Here is a 27,021-nt window from a genome sequence, read left to right as displayed (position 1 = left end):
ATCAAAGTGATGCACTCTGCTCTTTCTCCATATATGTCGAACGCTCTTCGATTTCAATAAGAGCGTCTCTGAGATTCCCGAATTGTATTACCTCGGTGCAACTGTACCAAAGCTCCTTTCCTTTAAACAAGACTCGATAACATATAATGTCTATAAAGTCTGTTCCCACCTACTAAATTATGAAAATCCGCGAAATACGTATTCAATAATTTCGAAAAGTCTCAATCCCCTTAAAGGAGATATTCCCTTGAAATAATTGCGGCGGTTTTTTTATAACTTTGAACGCCATTTTGGAAATATAGGACGTAGGAACACTTTATTTAAACACCCTGTATGTAAAAGAAGTGTAGAAAAAGTGCGATTGTATATATGTATACAATAATACAGAGCAATTAGAAATAAAAGGCGAACGTTTTAATCATTTCAAGAACATTAAAACTGCAAACTTATTTAAATAAAAATGATTGCAAAAGTTCAAAATTATCTAGAAGAAATATTGTAATATCGTTTCTTGTAAGATAACTTATGTTTTATTGTTTTTATGTATTACTTTTGTCTTTTTTGCAAGAATATTGTTTTTTTTATTTATTACGTGCAGTTGTTGGAAGTTGTTGCTGATATTCCTCTCTCCACTGTCTCTGCGATTCATGGAACATTACATGCTTACAGCAATTCATTTTATGCATGTACATTCTGTTTCCTAATCGCTGCAAGTATACCTCCTACCACTTGAAGATAAATCGAATCACCATTCTGTGCCTCGCGCAAGGTGAATCCGCAATTATTCAACTACTTTAGATACGTCGAGTTACGCGCCGACTATCTGGCCCGTCCCTTAATATTACACAGGCGCGCATTGTTCCACATCGCCGCTGGTAATTAGAGATAACTAGACTAAATGGTAATTCGGCGCTTCTGATATGCCCTTCCTCTTGCCGGCATGCGGCCTGTCGATTGTAAAATAGCGGATCTCGCGGTTTGCATACCTACAACTGCATACTCCATTCATATGTTTTCTAGTAATAGTATAACGAAGGATCTCAGATCTGATTGAATTGTGTGCAACGAATCGAGAATTTACATGATAGTTGAAAGATTACTGTGAATATGTGGAACGTACTTCGTTCAGAAATAAGTTTTTTTTTTTAAACATGTGTATAACATTATGTCCTTCTTTTACTGAAAGTAACGAGTAGTACGAAGTAAAATGAGTTTTATACTAAAGTTGTCAAAATAAAACTTGAATTGAAATAGAATTACGTTCGTAGCCACTGGAATTGATTATGTACTTTTGGTATTGGTCTGTAAATTATTTTATCGAGCTTTTTCAATACGACCGTTTGCATGTCTAATAGTTTACACGATTATATAACAATGGATAAATTGTTACACCTCTAAAGCTAAATAAACTTTTCGGAATAAAACTTTTGACAAAAGTTAATGATTTAGATTAATTTGTATTTCGTTGACAAAGTATCGATTTTTTTGGATTTTTTTTTTAACATGGTTCAGTGATAACGTATGTAGGTGTATGTGCGTATCCCTGCACAAACATAGCACGCACAAAGTGGAGAGGAAGAGAATGGACTAGAGAATCCAATTACCCGGAATTTACATAATTCCGCAGGTACAAGCCGATATCCTTGCGGATTGCAAATTCGGAAAATTCGTATTCCGCGGGCTGTTTGTTTACACGCTTACGCGCACTAGATATCACGGTGAGTGTAGCAGGATTAAATGCTTTTGCGAATTTGTGTAACACCGGTTTTATACGATTGTAAATCGTTTGAATTAGATTTTTTCGCGAAAATTTGACCGTCTCGCATGAAATTATTTTGTAAATAATATAACGTGCATGCACATTTGGTAGAGCTGCATTTACTTCAATTTCCGTGTTATGCGTAGATGTATTGCTCGAGTTTTATTTTGTTATTTATACAGTGAGCTTTAATTTGACCTGGTAACTTGTAAACAATTCAATCTGCGATATTTTTGTCTCGCAGTTTCATCTCTCGTACATATTAGGGACGTGCTACTAACGGAACATTTGTCCGTTTTCCGACATTCTGCGTATACGTGGTATAATACACTACACCATTCCTCTGGCATATTTCATGGCTCATTTTTCACGAGTTTCGCTGTGACAATTGTTCCATTTGTCTTTATATATGGTTTTATGAATGTAAATGATAGATGACCATCTTTTCTCGTTTACATATACTCGATTGACGCGGCAAATGTTTTGTACATTTATTGCTGCTCACAAATAGAATGACCCTCCTGGTGCGAAAAAAATTTATCAAAAAATTCAGTTATTTTTTTAAGAGAATTTGTATGCGTTGAGTGTATGTTTGTTTGACATCACAATTTCATTTAATACTTCAATTGTAATCAATTTTAGTAAGCAATTCTTTTTACATAAATTTTATTTATTGTTTATTATTCATAAAAGAAATCGTACGTCGCCAATTAATTCGCATTTACGTCAACGTGGTGTTATCGTGTAAATTATGAGGGTGATCGAAATTGTCTGTGGGATCTCAACGACTAGAAGCTCTACATATTACACATATGTGTGCATCAGGTGCAACGTATGTAGCCGAGATTCTAGCCCACGCCCTTGCTCGACAGTTAGTCGATAGTTCGTTTTTCCTGCCAGAATGATGAATTCTGAATTTACTGCCATATAAAATTGCGTTGAAGAGTGTCGACGTTCATATGTAAATGTCTTGACCTACATTCACATCTGCGTACACATATATAATATATTAGTGTTATATTTATTGGGATTATGAAGTTTAAAGATAACATATACATATATATATGGTAAACTCAATATCCCCTTCTAATATAATTTACCTGCAGTATGTGTAGCTGTTGCGAAATCATTATTGCGACTTCGTCAATGACTTGTCATACATTGTTACAAAACGAAGGAAACTGCTCGTAATTTGCTTCAATAATTACCGCGCTTTAATTAGACGAACGCAGAGGGGCTCCTTTTAATTATTGCGTGCGAACTGTATGAGTGTAATGAAAGACGAAAATAACGGCGTGTCGCCCTTCTGGCGCCCACCGCCTTACAGAGAGGAGATCAAACTTTGAATTGGAACGTAAACTAGACACATGACCTATAATTTTGTATTATATCGACTCTTATATAAAATTTGTATACGTACATAGTCGAGTGGATTCTCATTTGAGTAACACAAATGAGTTTTAGATACTCTGTTTGTTTATTTTATTCGTATCATTGTATAATTAAGCGAAAAAGACCATATTTGATTAAGGCGGATTTTGGTGCGGATTTTGGTGGCACAATAGTATATTGTGTGTGACAATCAATTCTTTACGTTATTTAAAAAATGCTCATTAACAGTAATATTAAGTTTCTCGTCCATTTAATTTGTGATACATATTACTTACGTAATTCAGCTTTGTTAGGACTTGTGTTTTAAAACCGATATTTAATCGGCGTACAGTTTGAATTATATATTAGAAATTGTATAATTCACACAAAAATATGATTGTAGACATCAAAATTCGCTTCGACCGAATGGCCCTCTTCGCTTATTAATTGTATGAACATTTTTCGCATCGTTAATTCATTTCTTTTCAAAATTATTGTGCGTTTAATAAGTCTGTTCACTTCGCGAGAAAAGTTTTTAGAATAATATTTTTCCAATACATGTACATGAATAATAATTGCAGTCACTACACGTCGTCTTCCGTATTATGCTCGTCTCTCGCGACGTGACGGGATCAACTCGACAAGCGCTGAGGAAAACGTATTCCTTTCTTAATGTAGGTTCAGGACAATGGGGACTATAAGGGGCTTGGTGAACATGGTCCTCTCACGACCGTGACCAGCTCATTCGTTCGCCTCGTGCTCGTGAAAATCGAGTGCAGCAACGCGTCTCGTAAAGAGATACGGCGTTATAATTCACGAAGCACGACGTGCAGCCGGATGAACCATAAAGCCGGGATAAACGGCCATACTTGGCATAGTTTCGCTGTCGTTCTTGTGAAGGTGGATGACGTGCCTATTGCCGTGTTATTAGCGACCGAGAAATTTCCCTTCCTTTCGTTCTCTCGTCCTTCCCGTGCTTCATCCGATCTTGCACATCTGCACCCTCGCACGTGAAAGTATGCACAAATGAGACCAGACGTGTGTCTCGTTCTTTCGTATAATCGGTTGCCCGTATTCCAGGCTCGAAAGCTCTCTCGCTAAAAAGCGGTGAATTTTTTGCAGTGGCACCAATGGCACTTTCTTGTAATATCACTAATTAAATGTGTTTTTTTTTTTGCTGTTTCTCCATTTTTGCGTGCAGATCGTAATATTAAATAATTTTAATATAAAGCGCGTTTTTTGGGAGCGCTGTTTTCATATTTCCGTGATATAAATATTTAAATTTGCGAAAAACAGTTTGTGTTAAAATATAATACATCAATAAATATCCTGTTGCACGGATATTTTTTTACATGTGATATGTGCTTCAAAAATTATGCTTTGAGAAAAATATCGATCTGGCCAGTATTTTGCGATAAATTTACGGATATAGAGCAAGAGTCTTTAGGAATGCAGTGAACGAACATGCATACGTGTACGCGAACGAATGTATCTAGAAAATGGAAATCGAAATACTATTTTGCTTTAGGTTTTCTCTATCACGATAAATAAATATTTTTTATCTGCTAAATCAAGTTTTGATGCTTTCCTAATATGTGTAAACGTATAAACGGTTTTAAAATAAAAATTTCAGATAACGGGGTGATCTTTTCCTTTTATATTTTATAACTATATTGCCTATTAATTGTATTTAAAAAAAGGAAAATGTTATCTTGCTATAAAACAGTTTTGGTACATTAATAAATGTTCATCGATCTACTAAACAGTTATGTCGTGTTTAATAACTCTCATTTAAATTTCACATTAAACTGAGCAGTCTAATAGAATCTGTACAACAACTACACAAAAAATTCGTCTAATCTTGACAATCATTAAACTTAACAGTTTGATGAACAAGATTTGACTTTACCATCTTAGTATTTCTTACCTCACACTTTAATAATGTGTATTTTGTATGCGCTATCATCATGAATGTTATTTTATTTTTTATTATTTTTAATTTTAATTTTTATATTAATTTAATATGTACTGAAGAGAACCTCAACTGCGTAGGTCAAAACGTATATACGTTTTATTATTCATTTCGAATAAATTGTATAAAAAGCACATACTTGTGTTGACTCATATTGACGTTTTATTTATTTCTTTAGATTAATAAATGTGTAACATTAAAATTATTATATATTTTTCAAAAAATTTTTTTTGCATATCTTGTGAATCTTAATAAAATCGTATGAAATAGAACTCGATATTTGCATCGTTCCACCTTCTTTTATTTCTTTCTCTCTCTTTTTTTGTCTTTTTTAAATGGCGATATCTTTTTCTTTTAAATAGTGATTTCTCTCTCTTATCGTTTTATGAGATATTTCTAATGTAGAAGAAAAACATCTATTGACAGGGTTTGATGTGTTTATCGCGAATTGTAAAATGAGAACAAAGTCGTGAAAAAGTAAAGATATATTATCATCCAATTGCACGTACCTGTTTGCAATCTCTTTTGTCGATCGAATATCCGTTCCTCGATCGAGAAGGTTTTAAATCGTCAGATAGATATGAAATTCATTTTGTGGAAATCCCGATCGTTTTTATGAACGATAATGTGAATCAACAAGTGTGCGGGCTATTACTATGATAATGCTAATTTTATATATATATATATATATATATATAAACGATGAAATTATTAGTATTTTTATTACTATCTGCAGATTCGAAATTATTCTTAATAAATTTATTTGAAGTGATTTTCTTATTACTAAAATTTTTATCATTTTTCTCAAAAATCTTACATTGTTTATCTTGTTTCGTTATTTTTTCATTTTTGATTAATAAAATGCGTGTGCTACTGATTTTGACATTTTAAAATCTTTGATAATAAAAGGTAAAATACTTCTTCAAGATCTATATATATATATATAAAGTAAATTTTATTTTTTTTTAACAGAAAAAAAATTAAGTTTATAATTAATTCCTATCACGGTTAATTCATGACAATATTCAACTTGCGCGTTTTTCAAAAGTTTTTTTAAATATATTTTTTATTACAATTGTTTTGATATAGTAATTTATTGAATTATTCATATTATCTTCAAATTCTTCAAACATGTCAGCATCTATATAGGCATATCAACAATTTATATAATTATACTCTGCGCATTGAGAGCGCTTTTCGTATTCACAGAAAGGGTGGAGATCAACAGAACAAAGAAGCTGTTGCATCGGTGGTGTTTTCGTGAAACTGATGCAATTGCCGTTATTTGTTCTTGACTTGCACTCACCGTTACACGAGATTCTCGAGTCATTTCACCCTCCAAATGGTTTCGTACTTTCATTCTCTCTCATAGCAGCGAAGAGGTGAAGGGAGCGTTGTTTATGATGGCTAGCAGGAAAGGAAAATGGCGAAAATAGGTTGAATACGATCTTCGTGCGTGAAAAAGGTATATGGCGCGTAGCTGAGAAATTTTCGTTTACTAGGTGCAATATTGGTCGTTGTTTTCCGATATCATATATACATAAGAAATAAATAAGTAATATTGAGTCGAAGAATTTCTCCTAGAAGATTGAACATTAAACACGTTTTAATTAAGAAGATCGCGTACAATAATCATTTCTTAGCGAAAAGAACTGACACATTGTTATATTTATATCAAATAAAAGAAAGAATCATATTTTTGATCAAAGCGGATCTTGGTTGCTAAAATAATATTCGTTATATTTATTTGTATATTTTTTAATACTTTAAACTTAGATAATACCTCATATGAGCAAGCATTTTTATTTACTTATGCAAAAATTTCAATTATCAGTATGTGTTATTATATTATTTTGATTTTTTTATATATAGTATTTGCAAATTGCTGTTAAATGTGTTTATAATACTTTCTCTTGCAATTTCATACGCAATCCAGTTCTATTTTCAATTTTGGATCATCGCTCGCGTATATCGCAGGTCTTGCATGTTAAAATTTATAATGTAATTTAAAATCTCAAAGTTAGACGCGTGAAAAGTGTAATATCGATAATATACACTCCACTAATTAATGTCCGTTGACAGATGTTTAATTAATGAAACGTGTGAAAACGAGGGTTTCGGAGGTAGGTACAGATTGCATCAAATTACGTTCAATTACATCGGATTTGTAATGCTTCACCAATATGGTTAATCAATTAGCGTTATAAATAGTAACGTGTCGATGGTGATAATGAAGGAAACAGCTAATAGTGTGAAGCGACGACAAAGTGTTCAATAAACAATGAAATGGAAACGCGCGGTTTATTTGATCAAGTTTGATGAATGGCGACGAAATCATATTTATGTATTGTTAACCTAAACTGTTCTACCAATTCTCTCTCATCTATCATGCATTTATCTTTTCTCTGTGTTTAGAAGCTCATCGAGCTCTGGAGCTTCTTGAAGATTATCATGCTAAGCTGACGAGACCACAAGACAAGCAGCTGCGATTAGCCATCGAGCGCGTCATACGTATCTTCAAGAGCAGACTCTTCCAGGCGTTGCTGGGTAAGTCATCTTGTTTGCTTTGCTTAAATTTTCTTGCGCTCGAAATAATACACATCGTGTAAGAATACACATCCTTATAGCTATGTCGACGGAAAATCAATCAGTATGAAAAATAGTTATCAACTTGAACAGTAATTATCAAAGAATGATTTAGCGATTACACAAATAATCGAATCAAGAAATACTCGAAAAATCTCTGTTATCACTCATGCTGATCGACAATGAAAGACGAGCGATGCGAACAAAATATGGATCGTTTTATCAGAATTTTATTAAGAGATTTGTAATTCAAATTTTTTTGTGTTATGTTGGCGGTAACGTCGTTTTCTGTTTACAATAATACAAGTAATTTACTGTATAAGAATCAAGTACTAAATATTGTGTAAAGATGTTGATTGTCTTACGATAATAACTAATTATTTCGTGATCTTTTTTAGCGATTTCAACATATGATTTCAGCTGTATGTTTTTGACACTAATTTTGACAATTGTCAGTCAATAATATTTTTCATTTAAATATATATAATATATATACAAGGTGTCCTAGACTTCGCATGGTTAGATTGATTATAAAATGATGAGGTAACACTAGTTTTTATATAGGAAGGGTTTAAAATTAGCCAGCTGAACTATCCGAAATTCGCGCAAATGTTTTCGAACATTAATTCTATTTTCTTTTATTCTTCTAAACATCTTCACTACTGTAAAATGTGCCATTGATCGCATGAATTTTGGACAGTACAATTGTAACCTTAACAGTGTGGTATTAGGATTTTTGTTGAAAAATGATCTCAGAAATCTGCTTTTAATAGATGATACACGAACGCCCTGTATATCTGAGAAGAAAAGTCTTATCTATTTTAACCTTGTCGACCTGTCAGTTTATTTGCTGTAGCAAAAAATACAAACTTAATCTCATTTAAAAATATTATTAAATATATAAATGTAATTTAATGATTTATCTTTATGTTATGCTTACATCTATAAGTACTAATTTTTATAAAGCTTATCAGGATTGTTTTTTATGGACATTTAATCGTTACATAAACGCAAAAACATTTTTTTTCTCTTTGATCTTTCATCTCTGAAGCCTTTGCAGAAAAGCGAGGCGAAAAACGTCAAAATCGATTTAATTGAATTGAATTTAATTGAAACGGTGTCGTCGAATCGAAAAGCTTGGAATCGTTTCTCGAAATACCGGCACGCGTAAAAGTTCTTTCTCACGGGAGGGAGGAGGGGACCACGGTCATTATTTATTGGAACTGGTGCGTCGCTCTTCGAAGATTTCTCGCGCCATTGTTGCGCGGGATAAAGCGTCACTACAGCGTCGGCGATTTATTCCTCTCGATTCTTCTTGCAGCCAATATTTCTCTTTCTCTGCCTTCACGATGTCATCTCACGTTCTCGAAAAATTTCGAAAAATCCTCGGAAAAATCTGATTCAGCCAAAATAACTTTTATAATAGCTAGCTTTTTCTGCGTTGGAAGTGATAGTCACGATGGCACTTGATAACTTGCTCGCGTGTCAAATTGATTCGCAAAAATCCATTTCTTCTATATTTGTCGCGTCCATCATACGTCGATTATACATTGTTCTGAGTTTGTCCAGTTAACCGGCTTCCGCATCGGAGATTACTCGGCCATGCATCTGGTACTACGCGAACGCATTCACATACGCGCTGTCAGTGTCGCGGCTAGCGTGTTACCAGCCGATATAAGCCGAATAGATTCTGTTCGCGGCTCGTGTTCTATCAGCTTTTGGTACAATGGCGTCAAGATTATACGACCCTACTCCCTGGGGCTATCAAGTGACGGATGCGACGTGACGAAGTTGCCGCCCGCACGCGGCGAAATTAGCCGGGAGATTAACGTTTAACTGGTTCCGTTCAACTATTATAATATGTCATACTGCGATCTCTGGACATGTCGTTGTTTCCAGCTTGGCTAGCCACATATAGTTCAACTGAGAGTTTCTCAACGCTTTATCCAGCGAAAATCAAGAAATAATCATGAAAATACGTTAGTACGTATATTGTATAATTGAATATAAAAAAATAAATATTATATGCCTTATATCTATTAGCGGTAACCGTTTAAAAAAAAAAATTTTTTACATTTGTAGCTAACTGTAAAATTATAAAATATATCAAATTTTTATAGTAGACATGAATTTTTAGGATTTTTCTTGTACTTTCATATAAAAATATTAATTTTAGTGGAAAGAATTTAATAGTATGAAAAATATCAATCTTTTTAGCTTTAAGTAAGTAAATAAGAATTATAACCTCTTTTAAAGACCTGAAAAAATTTTTATAAATGTTCTAAAATATGTAGACAATATTATAAGGAAATTGGGATTAATTGTTTCTGTTTGCAAATGAATATTTTTTCTAAAATAAAATTAGAATTTCAGCTTGATTATCATCGTGAAATTTCCATTAATATTTTTTCATTTTTTTTTTATAAGAAAAATGAAAAATTTGTACGATCGTTAATAAATAATTAAATAATAATACATTGAAAAAATATATGTAAAAAGAAGTATCTTAAAATATCTATTTGTTTTATAATAATGATTTGATTAAAATTCTAATTTTGTTTAAAAAATATTTGTTTACAAATGGATATCACTGCGATCCAAAACTTTTCTTTATTATGATATTGTATTTTCTACATAAAATGGAATATTTTTGAGAATTTTTTTATATTTTTAAAAGAGGATATAATTCCTCTTTTTTAGTTGGATTCCTAACACATAAAAAATGCATCATATACAATAAGTAAATACTACAAAGATATTAATGCAAAAATACTACATCCGTTTGATTTTGAAGATTCTGTGTGTTACATAGGAGCAATAAGTTTTGTAAACGTAGCTGAACATCCTGCATGTTTTTATTCTTGTCATACGCGTTTTCCATATTTCAAGGTATCGGGTAAATTCTGAACAGAATACGTGATGATTTTCGAATTTTTGTGGGGAAGAAAATCGACTCAAATGTTGCCCAGTCGTGATCTCGAAGAGAAATTCATTCTCTCTCTCTCTCTCTCTCTCTCTCTCTCTCTCTCTCTCTCTATCCAGGAGTTTGCCAGCCTGGAAAGTTTTTTGGCGTGGCTTGGGGTGCAAATGGCTGCCGATGGGTGAAGTGCACTTGGTGTGCATCCGGGGGGCTACTCGAGCCGTCTCCTCGTAGCGAATACGGACACTCGCGAATTTAAACTCGACCGGAAATCTCTCGAGCGCCGCTCGAGCGAATTGATCAAAGCAAACGCGACTTGAGCGCGGAATTCCATATGAACATGCGAAGAGACGTGTCGATTTTATTCTAGCAAAAATATAGCTTTTAAAACAGGGTCACTGTGCTTTTTATATTGAAAATTGATATATATATCTCCTAAAAATAATTCATTAAAATAAAAAAATCCTTACGATTTAAGTATACACATTTTGCTTAGGTACGTGCAATTTTTTAGAATCTTATTCAGAATTTCTTCAATTATAATTCTCAAGGCTTTTTAATTAAGCTTTTCTACAGAAAAAAGGAAATGTATAAAAATAATGTAAAAAGAACAATCTCGCGGAGAATGTCCTTTGCCGACGAATCGTTTGGATGCGATTGAAGATCACCCGTATCTTTCGACAAAATTAAATTACAAGTACAGCCATAGGTACAACTGCGCCACCGTTATTATCAAAACAGCTTAGCGATCTCCTCGATTTAACGAGATAACGTTTATTCGATCCCGATGCTTCGTTTACTTTGATTTGCTGTAGGCAGTAAGTAATCGTGGCGTAAATATAGCAATTGCGATCTTTTTGTTGCAATTTGCAGTGAGTATTAAAGCGAATAACGATATATGTATAGTATTTTATTGTTTATCGTTAGACTATGAATCAATTGATGGACTTTATTTTGATCGCTATGGATGATAAATGTTGCGAAAAAAATTGTAAAACTGAAGAATAGGAAAAAATTTTATTTTCATGACTGTACAACGTCGGATTCCGGGGAAAATTTCGAGATGTGTATCCGTGGAATTGTTACACACGCCATCGGACATTCTCTGTCAATTTGAGCGACGTCGAGCTGCACGCTCCTGAAACTAATTTCGAGTTTCGTAGCGCGTTGTAACTTCGTTATGTACTTGGTGCTATACCTTTATGACGTGTAATCCCGCGGCTACCGGCCGCGAAACTCGAAACGGATGCGGTGCGTACAGTACATCGATCGACTACTACTTAATCTGCTACACTTCCAAACTTAGTCCGGAAAGACTTTTCGATCTTGCGCATTTTTACTTCAGTCTGTCGTTTTCTTTGTTGAACGACAGATTGGAATTTACGGATTGAGAGTTTTCTAAAATTAACCAGACTCGCTACTTGGGATTGAAGAAAGGAAAAAAGAGTTCTCGATCTCCTTTTCTCATTCGTATTTTCTTCTTTACATTCTGAATTTGTGGGGATTGCAAATTACGATCTTACAATTGCAATTTAAATTTTGTGTTCTCAATGCAATGTTGAATCTCAATAATTGCTATTGTTTTCAGCGTTAATAATAATAAGAATAATAATGCGAAAATAATAATAATAATTTTATAATTATTATCTTTTTTGCAAGTTGTTATCGCATTTCATCTCTCATAGAAAATCTTTGCTAAAGAAAACTCAAATCTTTCGACCATTTGGTCATGATTGAAAAGGATTATCAAGCATGATCGGTAAGTCGTAATTTACGTTTGCGGTCGTTCGACAAATCGAAAGTTAAGTGCCTGGGCGATAAATTTGAAATGCATTGGAAACGGCAGCAGATTATTGCAAAATACTGTGAGCAAGCAATGGCTTGAGCCATCGCGGTCGAGATAACCGAAATTTGTCAAACCGGCTGTGCCTTGTGTCGTTATGTCCGGTGCATCCGCATGATTTGCATTATATAATATATGGTACTTGGGTTCCTGTGCGTATTATGACTCTGCGTTCTGATCGTCGTAATATGCGAAGTGCCGTGCAAATGTGTGACACAACGTACAAAACGTGTCCAACAGGTAACGTGCGAGCACGAGATCAACACGAACCGTCTACGCATCCCGCGAGTGCTTAATCGTCGTCGTTCTGACGATGTTGAATATGAATGCGTGATGCTGTCTGTGGATGACGACCGAATCGGCAACGTTGAATCGTCGCTTTCCTAATACGTAAAATCTCTACAAAAAAATATAACGAATCTGCGGAACTAATAGTTTTCCACGTATTTTCTGAACACAAATGTGATCTAAAGTTACGCTAAAACACACAGAAAAACATTCTTGCTTTGTTTTTCCAATTTGTTTTCTGTTTTATAACACAATTCAATAGCCACCTTTGCCATCTGCATCTATATCTCATTATTTTTTCTGAATAATTTAATTTTTATCGCGTAATTTAATGTTAGACAGTCTATGCACCTCTATTGAAAGTCACATTTGATTTTATTCTCTAATCGATTGACGGAGAAGAAAGAATAAGTTTTGTTCAAAAAAGTTCTGTTCGCAAAAAACATGGTGACGAGAGAAATGAGATCGAGAGATGTCTCGGAGTTGCTCTTCGAAAATGTAGAAAGTCCAAGGGAATTGCGTTAAAGTTATTTCTATTCATGGAGAACCAAAGTAAAAGTCGGCGTGATATTTCTAATTCATTGAGCAGTTTGTCGACCGCTAAGGGCGACAAGTTCTGTTTTTCTTTTCTGCATGATAGCACGGTGACTTGGTTTGTTTTAAACTTTCGAGCTACGATGGCGAACATTACGAATATTATATTCGCGGTCGAACACACAATTTTCTTTCCTCTCTCACATTCTTACGATTTACTCTGTTATTCCGCGCTTTATAAAGTAAATCTTCAGTTCTCTTAGATACAAAGTAGAACGTTTTATTACTCGCAGAAACGTTGGTGTATATTCTGTCGAAATATTTCGATGTGAAAACTAAGGTTAGTTAAGTATCGTTATCGCTATTTTCTCACTGTTGATGATATGCGTCAACGGAATAATCCTTATATACGAAAACTTTTTTAAAATCAAGAGACATATAGTTTTTTGTGCCAAGTGTTCACACGAGACAGACAAAAGAATCTTCTCTATTCTCTCATAAATAGGTATATAAAAGAAACAATAGACAGTGTCCTACAATCGACATGATCCTAAAATTCTTAAATAAATGCAATATCCGAACCATCTTTAAGTCTCTAAAATAGATAGATCAAATTTTAAGGAATCAAAAAGACTACTGAGCAAAAGTGTATATGGTAAAATACTTTGCTTTTGCAGAAAAGTTGGGGAAACAAGAAAAAAACGGTAAATATAAAAGAATTAACGTGATGTTACGTTAAACATGTCACATAGCTTTATTCGACCATAAAACGTTGCGATAAAATAGCTATTTGATAAACCGATCATAATAACAAGTACTACTTTATATTTTGCAAGAAAATATAGAGAAATGTAAAAATTTAGAAACTTTTTAATAATCTAAACAGAAACAATACCTGTAACACAATATAAGTGACATATGGAAAACTATTCTCCTGCGGTTTTCGAAAATTAATCGATCGCAATCGCCTTCACTGCAATTTTCGCGATCTCTCCTTTCTGTTCTCCTTTTCCCCTCTCTCCTTTAACAACATATATAAAGGGAATCTTCTAGAGAAGCAGTTCAGTTGCTTCTCATCCTGATGAAGTGAACTGTGATGTTCATGAAGCGCTGGCATTTAACGGTGTATCAAACACGAAGATAACTGGCAAATCGCGTTACTTCATTATTTATAATATCACGAAAACGTGTTACATTTTATATTACATAATGCCTGATATCATTATAAAATCATTTTTTTAATGATAAAAAAAGACGCAAAAATACACGCGGTCTTTGAAAAATTGTTGCACAATTATTTTTAATAAAACTTAAGTGGTACATATCTTTATATTGTCATTAATTCTTTCTATTTCAATCCAAATAAAAATTTTAGTTTTTCTCAAAAAGTAATGATATCACAAAATTTCGCCAATTAAAATAGAATTTATGTATACTATATTTCTGAACACAATCAATATGATATGTATTCTCGAATTTTCACTCAAAAAGAATTCTGTGTCAACCTATTTGGTGCACTATCCGACGCCAAATACTAAAACCTTGAATTTTACGTAATACTTTCTCTAGTTAGTGTGTGATTTTGAAAATAATATATATTTGTTCAAGTAGCTCTATCTTAAATATTTTTGTAAATTGTCGGTAAAATAAAAAGATTCTACTACTTATATGAGGAAATAGAATTATTTTTGAGTGAGGATTCAAAAATACATATTACTCGAGTTAGATAATGTATCATATATAAATTTTATTTAGAATTAACATGTAATTTTGTGACATTATTATTTTTTAAAATAGAATTGAAGTTATTACCACTTAGGAAGAATAATATAATAACGCTAAAATATAGCGCTGTCTTAATGGATGTTTATCTAGATTATACACTTGTACTACTTAATGCTATACCATATTATATCTTCATATATATGTATCATATATATGTATACATATCATGTGTATCACATATATGTATACACGATGCTGTATACATGTTAATAAACTGGAAAACATTCATCAATGCACTCTCACAAAAAAATAGCACGAGTAAAAAATATAAAATTATTCAAAAGAGGAGAAAGAAAAATGTGTATTTTAAAATGAATTATTACGACAGCATCAAACATAATTTAGAGCTAATTTTAAATTGCTTGTTTTAATTTTTTTTTAGAAATAATATTAAAATTAATACATATTAATTTTGATGTTATATTATGTTATTATTAAAATTTTTATCTTGATATGTGTCACTTTTTGGGAAGTATTTGAATTTATACACACACGTACGCGCGCGCGCGCGCGCGCGTGTGTATATATATATTTCAATTGAATGAAATATATATATTTCTCTCTCTCTCTCTCTCTCTCTCTCTCTTCAAGAATAAATGCAATACAAGTAAAAAGGTCTATGAACTTTCAAGGTTGTAGTACGTGAATTATACGTATATCCATGAGGTAGTAAGATAAAACTGTACAAACAGTTAAAATGACTTACCTAACAAATCACTGGCTGCGAAGTGACAAGTTTACTATTTAGGGCATGTTCAAAAGATCTAAGAGCAAAGAGCCTGAAACTGTTTTTTTATGTCTCTTTAAATATACGTCTATATTTCTTTTTCAATACAACGAATGCGTATTAGTTTATTTAATGTACACTAAAGAAGAAACCATAATATACTGCAATAGTACCGTTTATGTTTACCCCATTTTCATAATATCCCCACTCTCTCTTACTGACAGTCTATAGTGTAAATATACGACATACAGTACTGTTCAAAAGTTTAAAAACTATTTTTTTAGAACACAGAGTAGCATACGTCTAAAAAAAAACGCCATAAGAAACTTTAATATCTTTTTTAAATATTCATCACACGATGATTTCTAATTGCATTTTCAAGAAAACATTTTATTTAAAAAATTGTATCAAAAGTTTATCATTCACAACTTAGGATTCTAAAAAAATTTTATTATTTTTATTTTTTATAGTATAGCTGAAATATTTAATAATATAATAATGACTAAAAATAAATGTCTCAAATTTAATAGTAATTAAATAAAAATTAATATTTTAATGAATAAGAAATGTATAATTAAAATTTATATATATGTGTGTGTGTACTGATTAATTTTAATAATTAAGAGTTAAAATTGTAAATTGTAATTTCATAATAATGAAAATTTTATTATATTATAGTTTTATGATTTAATTTTTGCTATATATTTTTATAAATTTCCAATTGCTTCAAAATTTTTGAACAGTGTAGTATAAATTATTATAGATTTTTTTAGTAGTGGCAGTGAAATATAGTTGTGATAACTTTATTGATGTTTAAAAATAATATTTAATTAAAATTACATAAGATTTGCGTATCTAAATTGCAGACAAAATTTCCGAAGATAAATGTATTAAAAAATAAAAATATTAATGTAAAGAATTATAAATGATTTATTAGATAAATTTATAATATAAAGAAAAGTTTACTATGTAGAAACTAGTTAAAAATTTTAATATTATTAGTATTTTAATTAATTGTTTATTAAATAATATAATTTTAAAATTCTGTATCTTGTTTCAGTAGGTATTGCTAAAGAGTAGTGAAAAAAGTCATAACTATTATTTTCTAATTAAGTAACGGAAACAGTGAGATGTGTTATTTTTTTTAAATCAGTGATGACAAATAATAGTAACGTTCGTAAGTCATAAGTCATATGACATATATTTATTTTACTTCAAATGTTTCGGAATAATATTATAAGAAATAAGTTAGTTTGTATTACGGTTTAACTTGGCATTGTATTGTAGCACATATTATGTAGGTTGTAGGTGTGGACGCTGTGTTATGTACGCAAAGTCGTCATGCTATCAATCGTACGAGATCCAAATGAGCACATCGTGTGCTATTATATTATCTCCTCAAACGTGATCGTTTCTCGATGACTATTACAATTCGCAAATGTCAATGCAAACTATTAATAATGTAGTTATCGCGATTAACGATTCGTATACATGCATATATACGGCATACATATATATCGAGCTGATAGTATCAAAGCAGGTATCCCATATGATTTATTCATTTGAAGCAGCAAAATCATTGCGATTAGTAATAGGAATTATCAATTGTCGTTTTATTACGAATTTGTGGGCAATAATTATCGATGCTCAAATTCTAAATATATATCTTGTACCGCGCTTTCAATTTCTCGTATCGATTTAAATATAATTTGCCTATCATTTTCGGATCGGAATTACGAACGAGATAACGAATTGCCAGATCGTATAATTCAAACAACGTTATGCTATAATACATCGTTTATTAATAATAATGTGTTCATTTGTGAGATTTATATATTGAATTAGAAATGCATTAAGCATATAATACTGAATTTTGATTATATGTTTATCGCGACGATTTATTATTTTTTAATTAATTATTCATAATTTAACTTTGTTTATCAACCCGAACAAAATCCTCACGAATTAAATAAAGGATTAGCAATCTCGAAATATGCAAGTCAAATATCTGAGAGTACAGCCAGTTTAGTTTAGTTTTCAGAAATAAGAAGCATTTTACACAATTTTACTTTTCACGCATTGTTCTTTATAATATGTGAAAATACGTTGTTAAAAAATGTGATTAATATTAATAATGCCATTTAAAATGTCGTATTTTACGATTAATGTATTCTTCTAATCACGTATTTTCGCAAGTAATTATTATGTGCAATAATTATGATACCTTATTTTTTTGCATCGTAAATTTTAATGCAGCCAAATATTCGACTGTGATTGGTAAATTCTTACACTATTTACAACTACTTGTTGAGAATTTATGCAATACCATTCAAGAATTTCCAGTTCCTGTACGCCGATTATTTGTCTATCTTGAAATATAGTTTCAAACCTGAAGTAATAATATTACAAATTAAATTGACAAAGTAATTTAATAGTTACTGATGCAAATAAGCTTCTTCGGAAGCTGTTAATTATTTGATGTTAATAAGCATCTTAAAAATCATATAAATAATTTATTGCGAAAAGTAGATATCAAAAGTTATTCGTTTTACTCGCTTTTATTTTATATTTTTCGGCACGACTGTGTCTTTATGCATTCTGCACATTATTCGCAGTGCAGACTTTATGTACGGTAAATTATATACCTAATATTAAGGTCGCACATGCGGCCCTATCCTTACAACGCGAACTTTTGTTTCTCAGTGACCACGAGTCCATTAATTCAATGATAATTGCGGAATCACCCTTATTGTTTCACGACCGAGGCTTTTTATTTTAGATACTGCAGTCGGAGAAAGTAATTGCACTTCTGCCGCTCTTACCGCAACGTGAATACACTAATGCGATCTTTCGAGTAAAACCTTCGGATTTCATCTCGACGCTTTAAAATTCTCATTCCACGTACATTTCTTCGTAGAAATGCACTGCGAATGTTTCGTGTGGATCTTAATGACCGAGTTGACAGTTTTTTTTTGTTTGATACATGCTTATTTTTTCAGCGCCAGCGCTGGAAATTATATTACTAGAGGACATTACTACTGAAGTGGTTAAATTCAAATCATATTCTTCTACTCTTTCTTGCGATATTTACATTGGAAATGTTTCTGTTTCTTAACTTCTATTGAAATATCGTTTACCGGAAATGTTATAAGTTATTATTATTTTTTGCTTATTTAATCTTTGTCGACGACTTTTTCTTAAAGAAAATATGAAATTTATTCTCTTCATTCTGTTTTCTTTCTTTTTCAATTTGTCTATTCTAGCACAATTATATTCTATTATATTTCAAAAATATTGTTTTGAAATGAATAATCAAAATTATTATTTATATCAGATCAAGATTTAATAAACAATGGAATCACAATTAAAACATTAAAAAAATACTTGTCGTTATGTATCAATCGTTCCTGTGATTTTTTGAAAGAACTGTTTAGACAGTCTGGATAGCATAGAGTGTGTCAGTAATACTCGAGGATAGAGATATTGATTACGTACGTATGTATATATATGTAGGTCCATATGTAGCTCTTCCGATACCTTCATTAATATTGTATTGCGATATTTTGGTGCGCTCCGAAATGTAGCTTATCGAAAATGTTACGAATTCGCATAATTCGCTATATATGATATCGCATATTTATTCAGTTGGGATAACAACGTTCAACGATACGACTATTTTTTTTTCTTATTTTCATTCGTGACATTTTTCTTCGTGCCTCAGTCCTCAAACCACCATCATCTCCCTTTACTCTGTCCGTACTATTATACTTCATTGAATAAATTCTGTTAAATCAACTTGGTTTTCGTTCGTTCTTCTTGAAATGTTGTAACTGTAATTGAAGTTTTAGTTCGTGGAAGTTATAGTATAAGCAGTCTGACAATAAGTAAAGAAAAAATCAGAGAATTTTCGAACACCATTTGCATTAGCAACTTTGTTATCGAAATTTGTACATAATGACAAGTCACATTCAAGCGGTTTAAATGGAGCATGCCAGTTCGCTTGTTGAAACGTGCCCCCAACGCTAATGTCGTCGGAGTATTGCGGAACCGGAAACCCTTCGTCCGGTGACAGGATCGTTAGCATTGAATATCTTTGTTGGTGGTAGTATTGCCACTGGCTTGAGCGTGGTTGTCCATTTGAAATTCAAGGCACAATCCAGTGCTGTTGTAAGATCGTTAACTGAATACCACGATCGTTGCCGTTAGTCTCGCTATTAGGATTACTTGCAGGATGAAACTCGGTTTTTTTGTGAAATTCGCACATACGTGGGAATCAATACAACGCGAATAATTTCTTCAGCTCCATATAAAATGCAATTTTACCTTATAATTTTACGAACGGATCGAGTAGCTTACATCTAGATTATTTATTTAACTGCACTGTTAAATATCAAAGGAGCAGTGGTAAACTCAATCCCTTGAGTTTAACAACATTTTGTTAGCAACAATTAACAATAATTCTCGACGAAATCTCGAAATTCATCATTACGCCAAGAGTGAAACCATTTTGCGAAATAATTTGTCGACATAAAATTAATGTGCTAACTCGAATGAACGTACTTTAACGTTTAACAAAGCAATTTTACGACGATATTTAATTATCCTGTCCTTTCTGATCGTACAAACGCCGCCTTCTCTAGGAACTTCTATATTGCGATGTGCTATTTGTGTTGCAAAACATTTTTAGTGCAAAGAGCGGAAGTATGATAAAGATGTTAACTTAAAGTCATGTTTTCATCTGGAAATATTAATATATATTCACATAATAATTTGCGCAAAAGGAAATTTAATAAATGATATATGAAACATATTAACTTCGATTCTAATTTTATGAAAATGAACTCGATTTTTTTTTACATGCGTAATTATACGATAAAATATAAGAAACGAGCAGCTTGAAAATTTAATTATTTACCATATCCTATAAAAGTTATGCTTGTTATAACTACAACATCAAAACGCGATTATATTCGGAGTCTGTCGGAAGTAATTATGCCAGATTTAATGAACGCAGTGATAATTATTAACGCGGGCAAGAAGTGCATTTAATTGCCGGGTGAAAAACGTAAAACGTTAATCACGATTTTCATTCGATTTTCATTCTTTATTGCATTTTATCTGCGTTACTTCATTAATTTTGCGTCTCAGTCGAAAGCTTGCGCGCGAATATATTAAATTCCATCGAATTAAACTTCCCCCGAGAGTGCCGTTCGATGAATCTAATCGTTCTCCGATTTAATCTGCAAATTCCTTTTTTTATATCTACTTTCATATCTACTTTGTTATTCGCGTTCTTCTTCCTCGATTTATTCAAATATTCGTTGTTTCGCATCTAGTCATCGCATTATGTTTATATCTGCACGCATATCAAATGCTCCAGTCTCAGCTCCTCGCGACCTTTCTGTTTCTCTCGCTCTGATGCGGAATGCAGATTTCGCCCGATTCTCCACAACATGCAAATGTGTCCTCCTACGTGAGAGGCCACTAAGTGATTTACTTGTTTAATAATCTCCATTGAGCGTCAGAGTTTATGCCTCATTTGCGTAATGCAGGACGGCGTCCCGGGCGTCACACGCCACTCGCTGCAGCATCGGCCCGCAGGCGATTGTTAACAAGTTGCTGCAGACTCGAGAGAACTTGTTATGCCTGTTAAGCACTGAGATTACGGAGATCATTTTTAAATGTCTTCTTACACTTTTGTGATTGGAACGACTTTTGAACATGAATGAATTTCGATGAATTTCGTTTTATTATTTTTCTTCTTAGTATGCTCACTGGTCGATTAATCTTACTTCACGAGAAAAATTAGGATTAAAGGATTAGAAAGAGGATTAGGAGAAAAATGGTTTAGAGGGGGAGAGAGAGAGAGAGAGAGATTAATAATTTGTAAAATATGAAATTTATATTCTGAAAGAGAGGCATGTCTGAGAGGTAATGCTTCGCGTTTATTTTCACGATGAAAGTTTCTATATACGGAACTTGCAGCTACCACTTGTGGAATCTTCGGGAACGCGCGTTTTGAATTACGTTATGTATTTTCTGCGTGAAATGGCTCTTTATAACTTTTAGAGCAAAATGTGTACATACAACTAACTTTTGTGCTCGTGTCTATAGACTTCTTTTGTATAATGCAACCTCTTCAGGTAACATATCGTGCTGTATCTTTTGCATAAAATGGTAACATTATGCTAATATACGTATAACACAAAAGAGAGAAAGAGATGGAAGGAAGAGAGGGAGAGATATGTGGTTTAAAGTTCTTTGTAATGATTATGCAAACGATTGACAGATGAATACGATTGAAGTAGAATAGTCGCGTTATTATTATCAAAATGTGTTGTTAAAGTATAAGAATATATTATGTCGAAGTCGTATGAAGAGAGAGATAAGAAAAAGGGAAATTTCTTCTCGATCGCTTTGATGTGACTTGGCTCTTATTCGGTGCTATCTAATCCCCGCGTTAAGGCGAGTCGATGAACGGATGACGGAAAACTCACGCTCCTGAAATACCGTTCAGACGCCAAGCGAATTTACCGTCAACTTAGCGAACGGGAGTGAAAAGTGGAGAGAAAGGGATGTTGAGCGGCCAGGAAGAGAGCTGGAAGCGGTAGACGCGTCGTGGCAAGTACCGTGAAATATTGCCTCTGGATTCTGCATCCACCATCCTACGCCCGACTTATCCCTTTTTGCCCCGACCGCCTCTCTGTCTGCCGTCGTGCCCTTCCCTGGAGAACCTAGGGACCAGAAGTTAAGCGCGGTCGCGTTCATTTCACGTTGACGCGCTGTTATGCGGTAATGGAAGATTTTATTGGTCTGCCGTTGGGTAAGGGACGTCCGGATCTAATTTAAGTAACTGAGTTTCACTGACTTTGAAAGTCTCTGCCGCTGAGGATGTATTTATGGCCCTCGTTAACGTGCTCGTTAGCCGATCGATTCCAATATAAATCGAAGCCTAAGATATTCATTACGTGAGAAGCGTATACGTTACACATTCTTAATTGTCTTTATTTTTTACTTTTATATAAATGTTATTAATCTTACATGCAACAATACTTATATACTATAAGAATCATTGTTTTCATTTTTATTTATCAAATATGTCGAGAATATGTGTATAATGCGTTCAAATATTGGCGATTGCATTTCCTAAGTAGAACAGCTGAGCTGTTAATTCATCTTGCTTGCTTTTTTTAAATTTATCTTGTTTTTTTTCTGTCACGTTGTGTTTGTCTTCCTAGTATCATTATATGGATTAATGAAATTTGAATTTTCACACTGTATTTTTCGATTTTCTGAGACTGACTGTACTTCAGAATAGATCACAGCTCGACTTTTTGAAATATTACCGGTGTACCAGAAATAAGACCAGTTATCCTTCACGCGTAACGGAATTCTACAGTATTTCTCTGGTTTAATCAATTTTAAATGTATTTGTATATATTATAATAAGACTCATCTATTTCAATAAAATTTTCTATTAATATCTTAATATCTTAATGTAGTTTTAATGACGATGAGATTTCTTATATATGTATATTATATAACTATGTTGGGATTTCAAATGTCTGTGTATTTTATTATCATCTTCAATTAATTTTAAATCCTTTATTATTAAATTGGTCAAATGAAAAGATGATGATCGTTATAGCAGCCAACGCGATATCAAAAATTGTTATTATATTTAATATTATGTGTGGCTACACACACGATGTCACGTATCCTTGAACAGGAGGCGTTGATAACGAGTATAATTTTAGTCGTTTTACCGGTTATTCTAGTTAATTCATTAAACCGAGATATGATAATTTTTCGATTGGAAAATTCATTTGATGAATAACAACGTTTGATACGTTTTCTTCATGCGCAGCAACTATTCTATGGTGAATGCCAAAATTCCAATCGGCATGGTCACTTTTAGCGATTAGAAAATGTATTATTACACGTCGTTCTTCTTTAGACGAATTTTCCATTTTTCGAAACGCCATTTCTCTGCTTAATGAGTGAACTGGACGTAAAATAACTAGCTGTACGTTATCACCTGTCTCCTGTTCAAGGACACGAAATATCACATGTAAGTCATGCACTTGTGACATCGCATATGTAATCAATATCGAATATGCATAACTGACTTTTCGATATCATGAGGGTGGTTATTACAACACTCGTAATTTTTTCATTTGACCAAAGTATCTGCATCTGATGTCATACAGTATTGATATCACGATAAAATCAATTTTTTTAAACAATAGTAGAAGAATAAATTTTTAAGTTAAAATTTTTTTCCATAAAAAGCATGAAAATTTTGTTTTTATTTCTGGAGTATTTAAATTTTTTAAATTTTATTTTAATAATTTTTTTTTTTTAATGACATGATAATGCTTTGGTACGGTACTATATTAACATTTATATTTTTGTATAAATATTCTTTTAGAAATTTATTATTACAATTATTTAATATTTTCTTTGTATAATTAGCCATCGGTAATTTTTATTAATTGATAATTGCACTAATACACAGTAATGGTATTGTGTATGAAGTGTACAATATTTACACATTGAGCGATAAATTAACCAATGTGACTATCTCTGTATGCATTTCTTTTGTTATCATTATTTTATAAAGATTCACGCATTTGCTATGTTTGGTACGATCAAAGAGATTTAAACTTTAAACTTTACTAAGGGAACTGGAAAGTTTATGGGATAGAGGATAATGCATTTTAGAAACACCTCAGAAGCCAGTTTCGCAATCTCAGAGTATCGAAGATATCGTAAACGCTTGGTTAGTTAAGCAATTTTAGATCAGATAATACTGTTACGATAGTGTTGACTTACTGTCGAGGTGACGTGAAATTGCTACGGAAATGCTTTCAGAAGTTATCACTTTAGAAACGAGAACACAACTGGCGCTATCATAACGCGAGTACTTGTTATAATGCCAATCATTTTTTATAGTTTATTAGAGTATATTTTTAGAGTATAGTTTATGAATATAGTTAAGAATAATGATTAGAGAAAAACCATTTTATTTTATAAACACTGTTTTTGCGTTCATTTCTTAAAGAAATGCTAAGCATAATTTTTATAATTGTGCAAAGCCATAGTATAAATAAGGATCATTACCTATATCTTTCTCTATATAAAATAATATGTTGTCAGCAAATGGTGCGGCTGCGAACAGAAGAGAGAACGTACTGACGTTTCCTTTTTATTTCTTTACATATACGTTGGTGTGCCGACGAAGGTTTCCGCAATAATTACATAAGTCTCGATAAAATGATTTAATTTTTACATATAATGTAGTTTATAATGTGATAAAAGCTGTCATAGTACAAGGCTTAATAATAGATGTAATAATAAATGGAAAATTGTAGTCAAACGCGGAAGTGGCGCGCAAATAAAAAATTCAGACAAAGAAATGAAATTTTTAACATATTTCTTTTAAGTTATCTTCAACATATACTTGTCGCAGAGTCATAAAAAAGATTAGTCTATATATATAAATTTTCAGGAAAAGAAGGGAGACATTTTTCCATCCAAGTTTTTAATAACATTTTTTAAACAACTATGATATGTAATTGATTGTTTTTGATTAATTATTATTAGAGTATTTTACTATTTAGTAAAATTTTATTAGATATAGTTGGTATTTTAACCTTTTATTGATTCAACACACAATAAGATTTGTCTGATTAATAAAAAATGGAGAGGGTAGTTATTCTCAAAGAGGATGTTTACAATCAATTTTAGATTTTTTAATGATGTTTGTAGAAATTGAAATTCCACACAATTGAATCTACAATAGTGCCTATATTTTGAGAAATGGAATGTTAAAAAAATTGAAATAAATTGAAATCGACTATATATAAAAACATCTTAAAAAAGTGATTTTTTAACCGATCGTTTTAACGAATCGAAATTATTTCAAATAATTTCAAATAATTAATTGGAAGTCTTTTAACTGTTAGCAAGACAGGACAAGTTATATATGCGACGTTAGTCACATTTAAAAATTAACTAATTAATTAAAAATATATATTGATTAAAAAATATTACGAAAAAATGTACAGTGTGTAACCGAGTACAGTCGATAATATATCATTTCACAACTATTTATTACTATCAAAATAAGAGTAAACTTTTTTGAATAAGATGTGTATATTACACATACGTAATCTAAAATCTACATGAATCAATAAACAAAGAAAGAACATTAGCATGTTCCTCTTGTGTTGCAGTTCTATACCATTCGCTGGCAACAACAAGAAGTTGGCAATGCTCAGTCCATTCATTTTACGTCTATGTGCAAAATAATAGGAAAAATTTTACTCTATTACTCTATTTTACTCTATATATCTATTTTACTCTACTAAATTTTCCTCTATTTTACTCTATTACATTTATTATTTGTCATGTAATATTATTGCATGACAAATAGCGTTATACTACAAGCGAAATAAATAAATAAATAGATTATAGAATGCATTTAAACATCAGTTTGATTTATTTCTATTAGAAAATTATGTTATTATCCTGTATTGTGTCTTATGTAAAATATGTAAAATATTTAATAATATGCAATATTAAAAGTCTAAAAACGATTGAATATTTTAAAAGCAAAGCAATTTTGAGAAAAATGTGTCATACAAAAATTGTAGGATTTAGAAAAATATTTCTCTCTGTCTCTTCTCTATTCACTAATCCGTTTGATCTTGGGTGACATCGAATTTTTGAAATGGAACATGCTATTTTTGATACCTACCTATTAGCCAAAATCTAATAGCTGGTATTGAGAGCTTTTCAAAACATTATAATAAAGTTATTTTTCATCAAATACTTTTTGAATTATGAGATTTAAACGTTAAAGTATACTACCGTTGGTATTAGCATTATCCAAGGTGTCCGACAGACGGCTAAAACCTCTTGAATATTGTTTAGGATCTAGATAACATTTGTTAAGATCAAAGTCATTGGAGATTTTGTGTGTTCCACTTATTTTTATTTTTTTTTATACTATATAATTATTAATTTATTTTTACGTAAAAATGAAAATAAAAGATACAATCTCCAATGGTTTCAATCTTGACGTCACCCAAGATCAAACAGATATGATCTTTTTAAACCTTACAATTTTTCTGATGGCGGGTCGACGTAGTAATATTCTTCGCAATATTTATTAAAGTAATATATGTATATATACGAGTGTATTCCCCTCCCACTCCCCCCCCCCCCCCCC

The 27,021-nt window shown here is 32.0% G+C and overlaps 1 protein-coding gene across 8 annotated transcripts in view; it reads left to right on the top strand.

Moving 5' to 3' along the window:
- The window catches only part of dlg1 (MAGUK family member discs large 1), a 540,434-nt gene that overhangs the window by 82,032 nt on the left and 431,381 nt on the right, over positions 1–27,021 (top strand). For all 8 annotated transcript variants that reach the window (XM_018540590.1, XM_018540588.1, XM_018540591.1 and 5 more), the window contains one exon: positions 7,518–7,649. In XM_018540590.1, coding sequence (XP_018396092.1) covers positions 7,518–7,649 — 132 coding nt within the window. The remainder of the gene's footprint in view (positions 1–7,517; positions 7,650–27,021) is intronic.

This window comes from Cyphomyrmex costatus, unplaced genomic scaffold (assembly GCF_001594065.2).
Source record: "Cyphomyrmex costatus isolate MS0001 unplaced genomic scaffold, Ccosl1.0 scaffold254, whole genome shotgun sequence".
In the NCBI taxonomy this organism is placed as follows: Eukaryota; Metazoa; Arthropoda; class Insecta; order Hymenoptera; family Formicidae; genus Cyphomyrmex; species Cyphomyrmex costatus.
The sequence above is the reverse complement of the archived record's forward strand: the minus strand, read 5'-3'. Positions and strand labels throughout refer to the sequence as shown.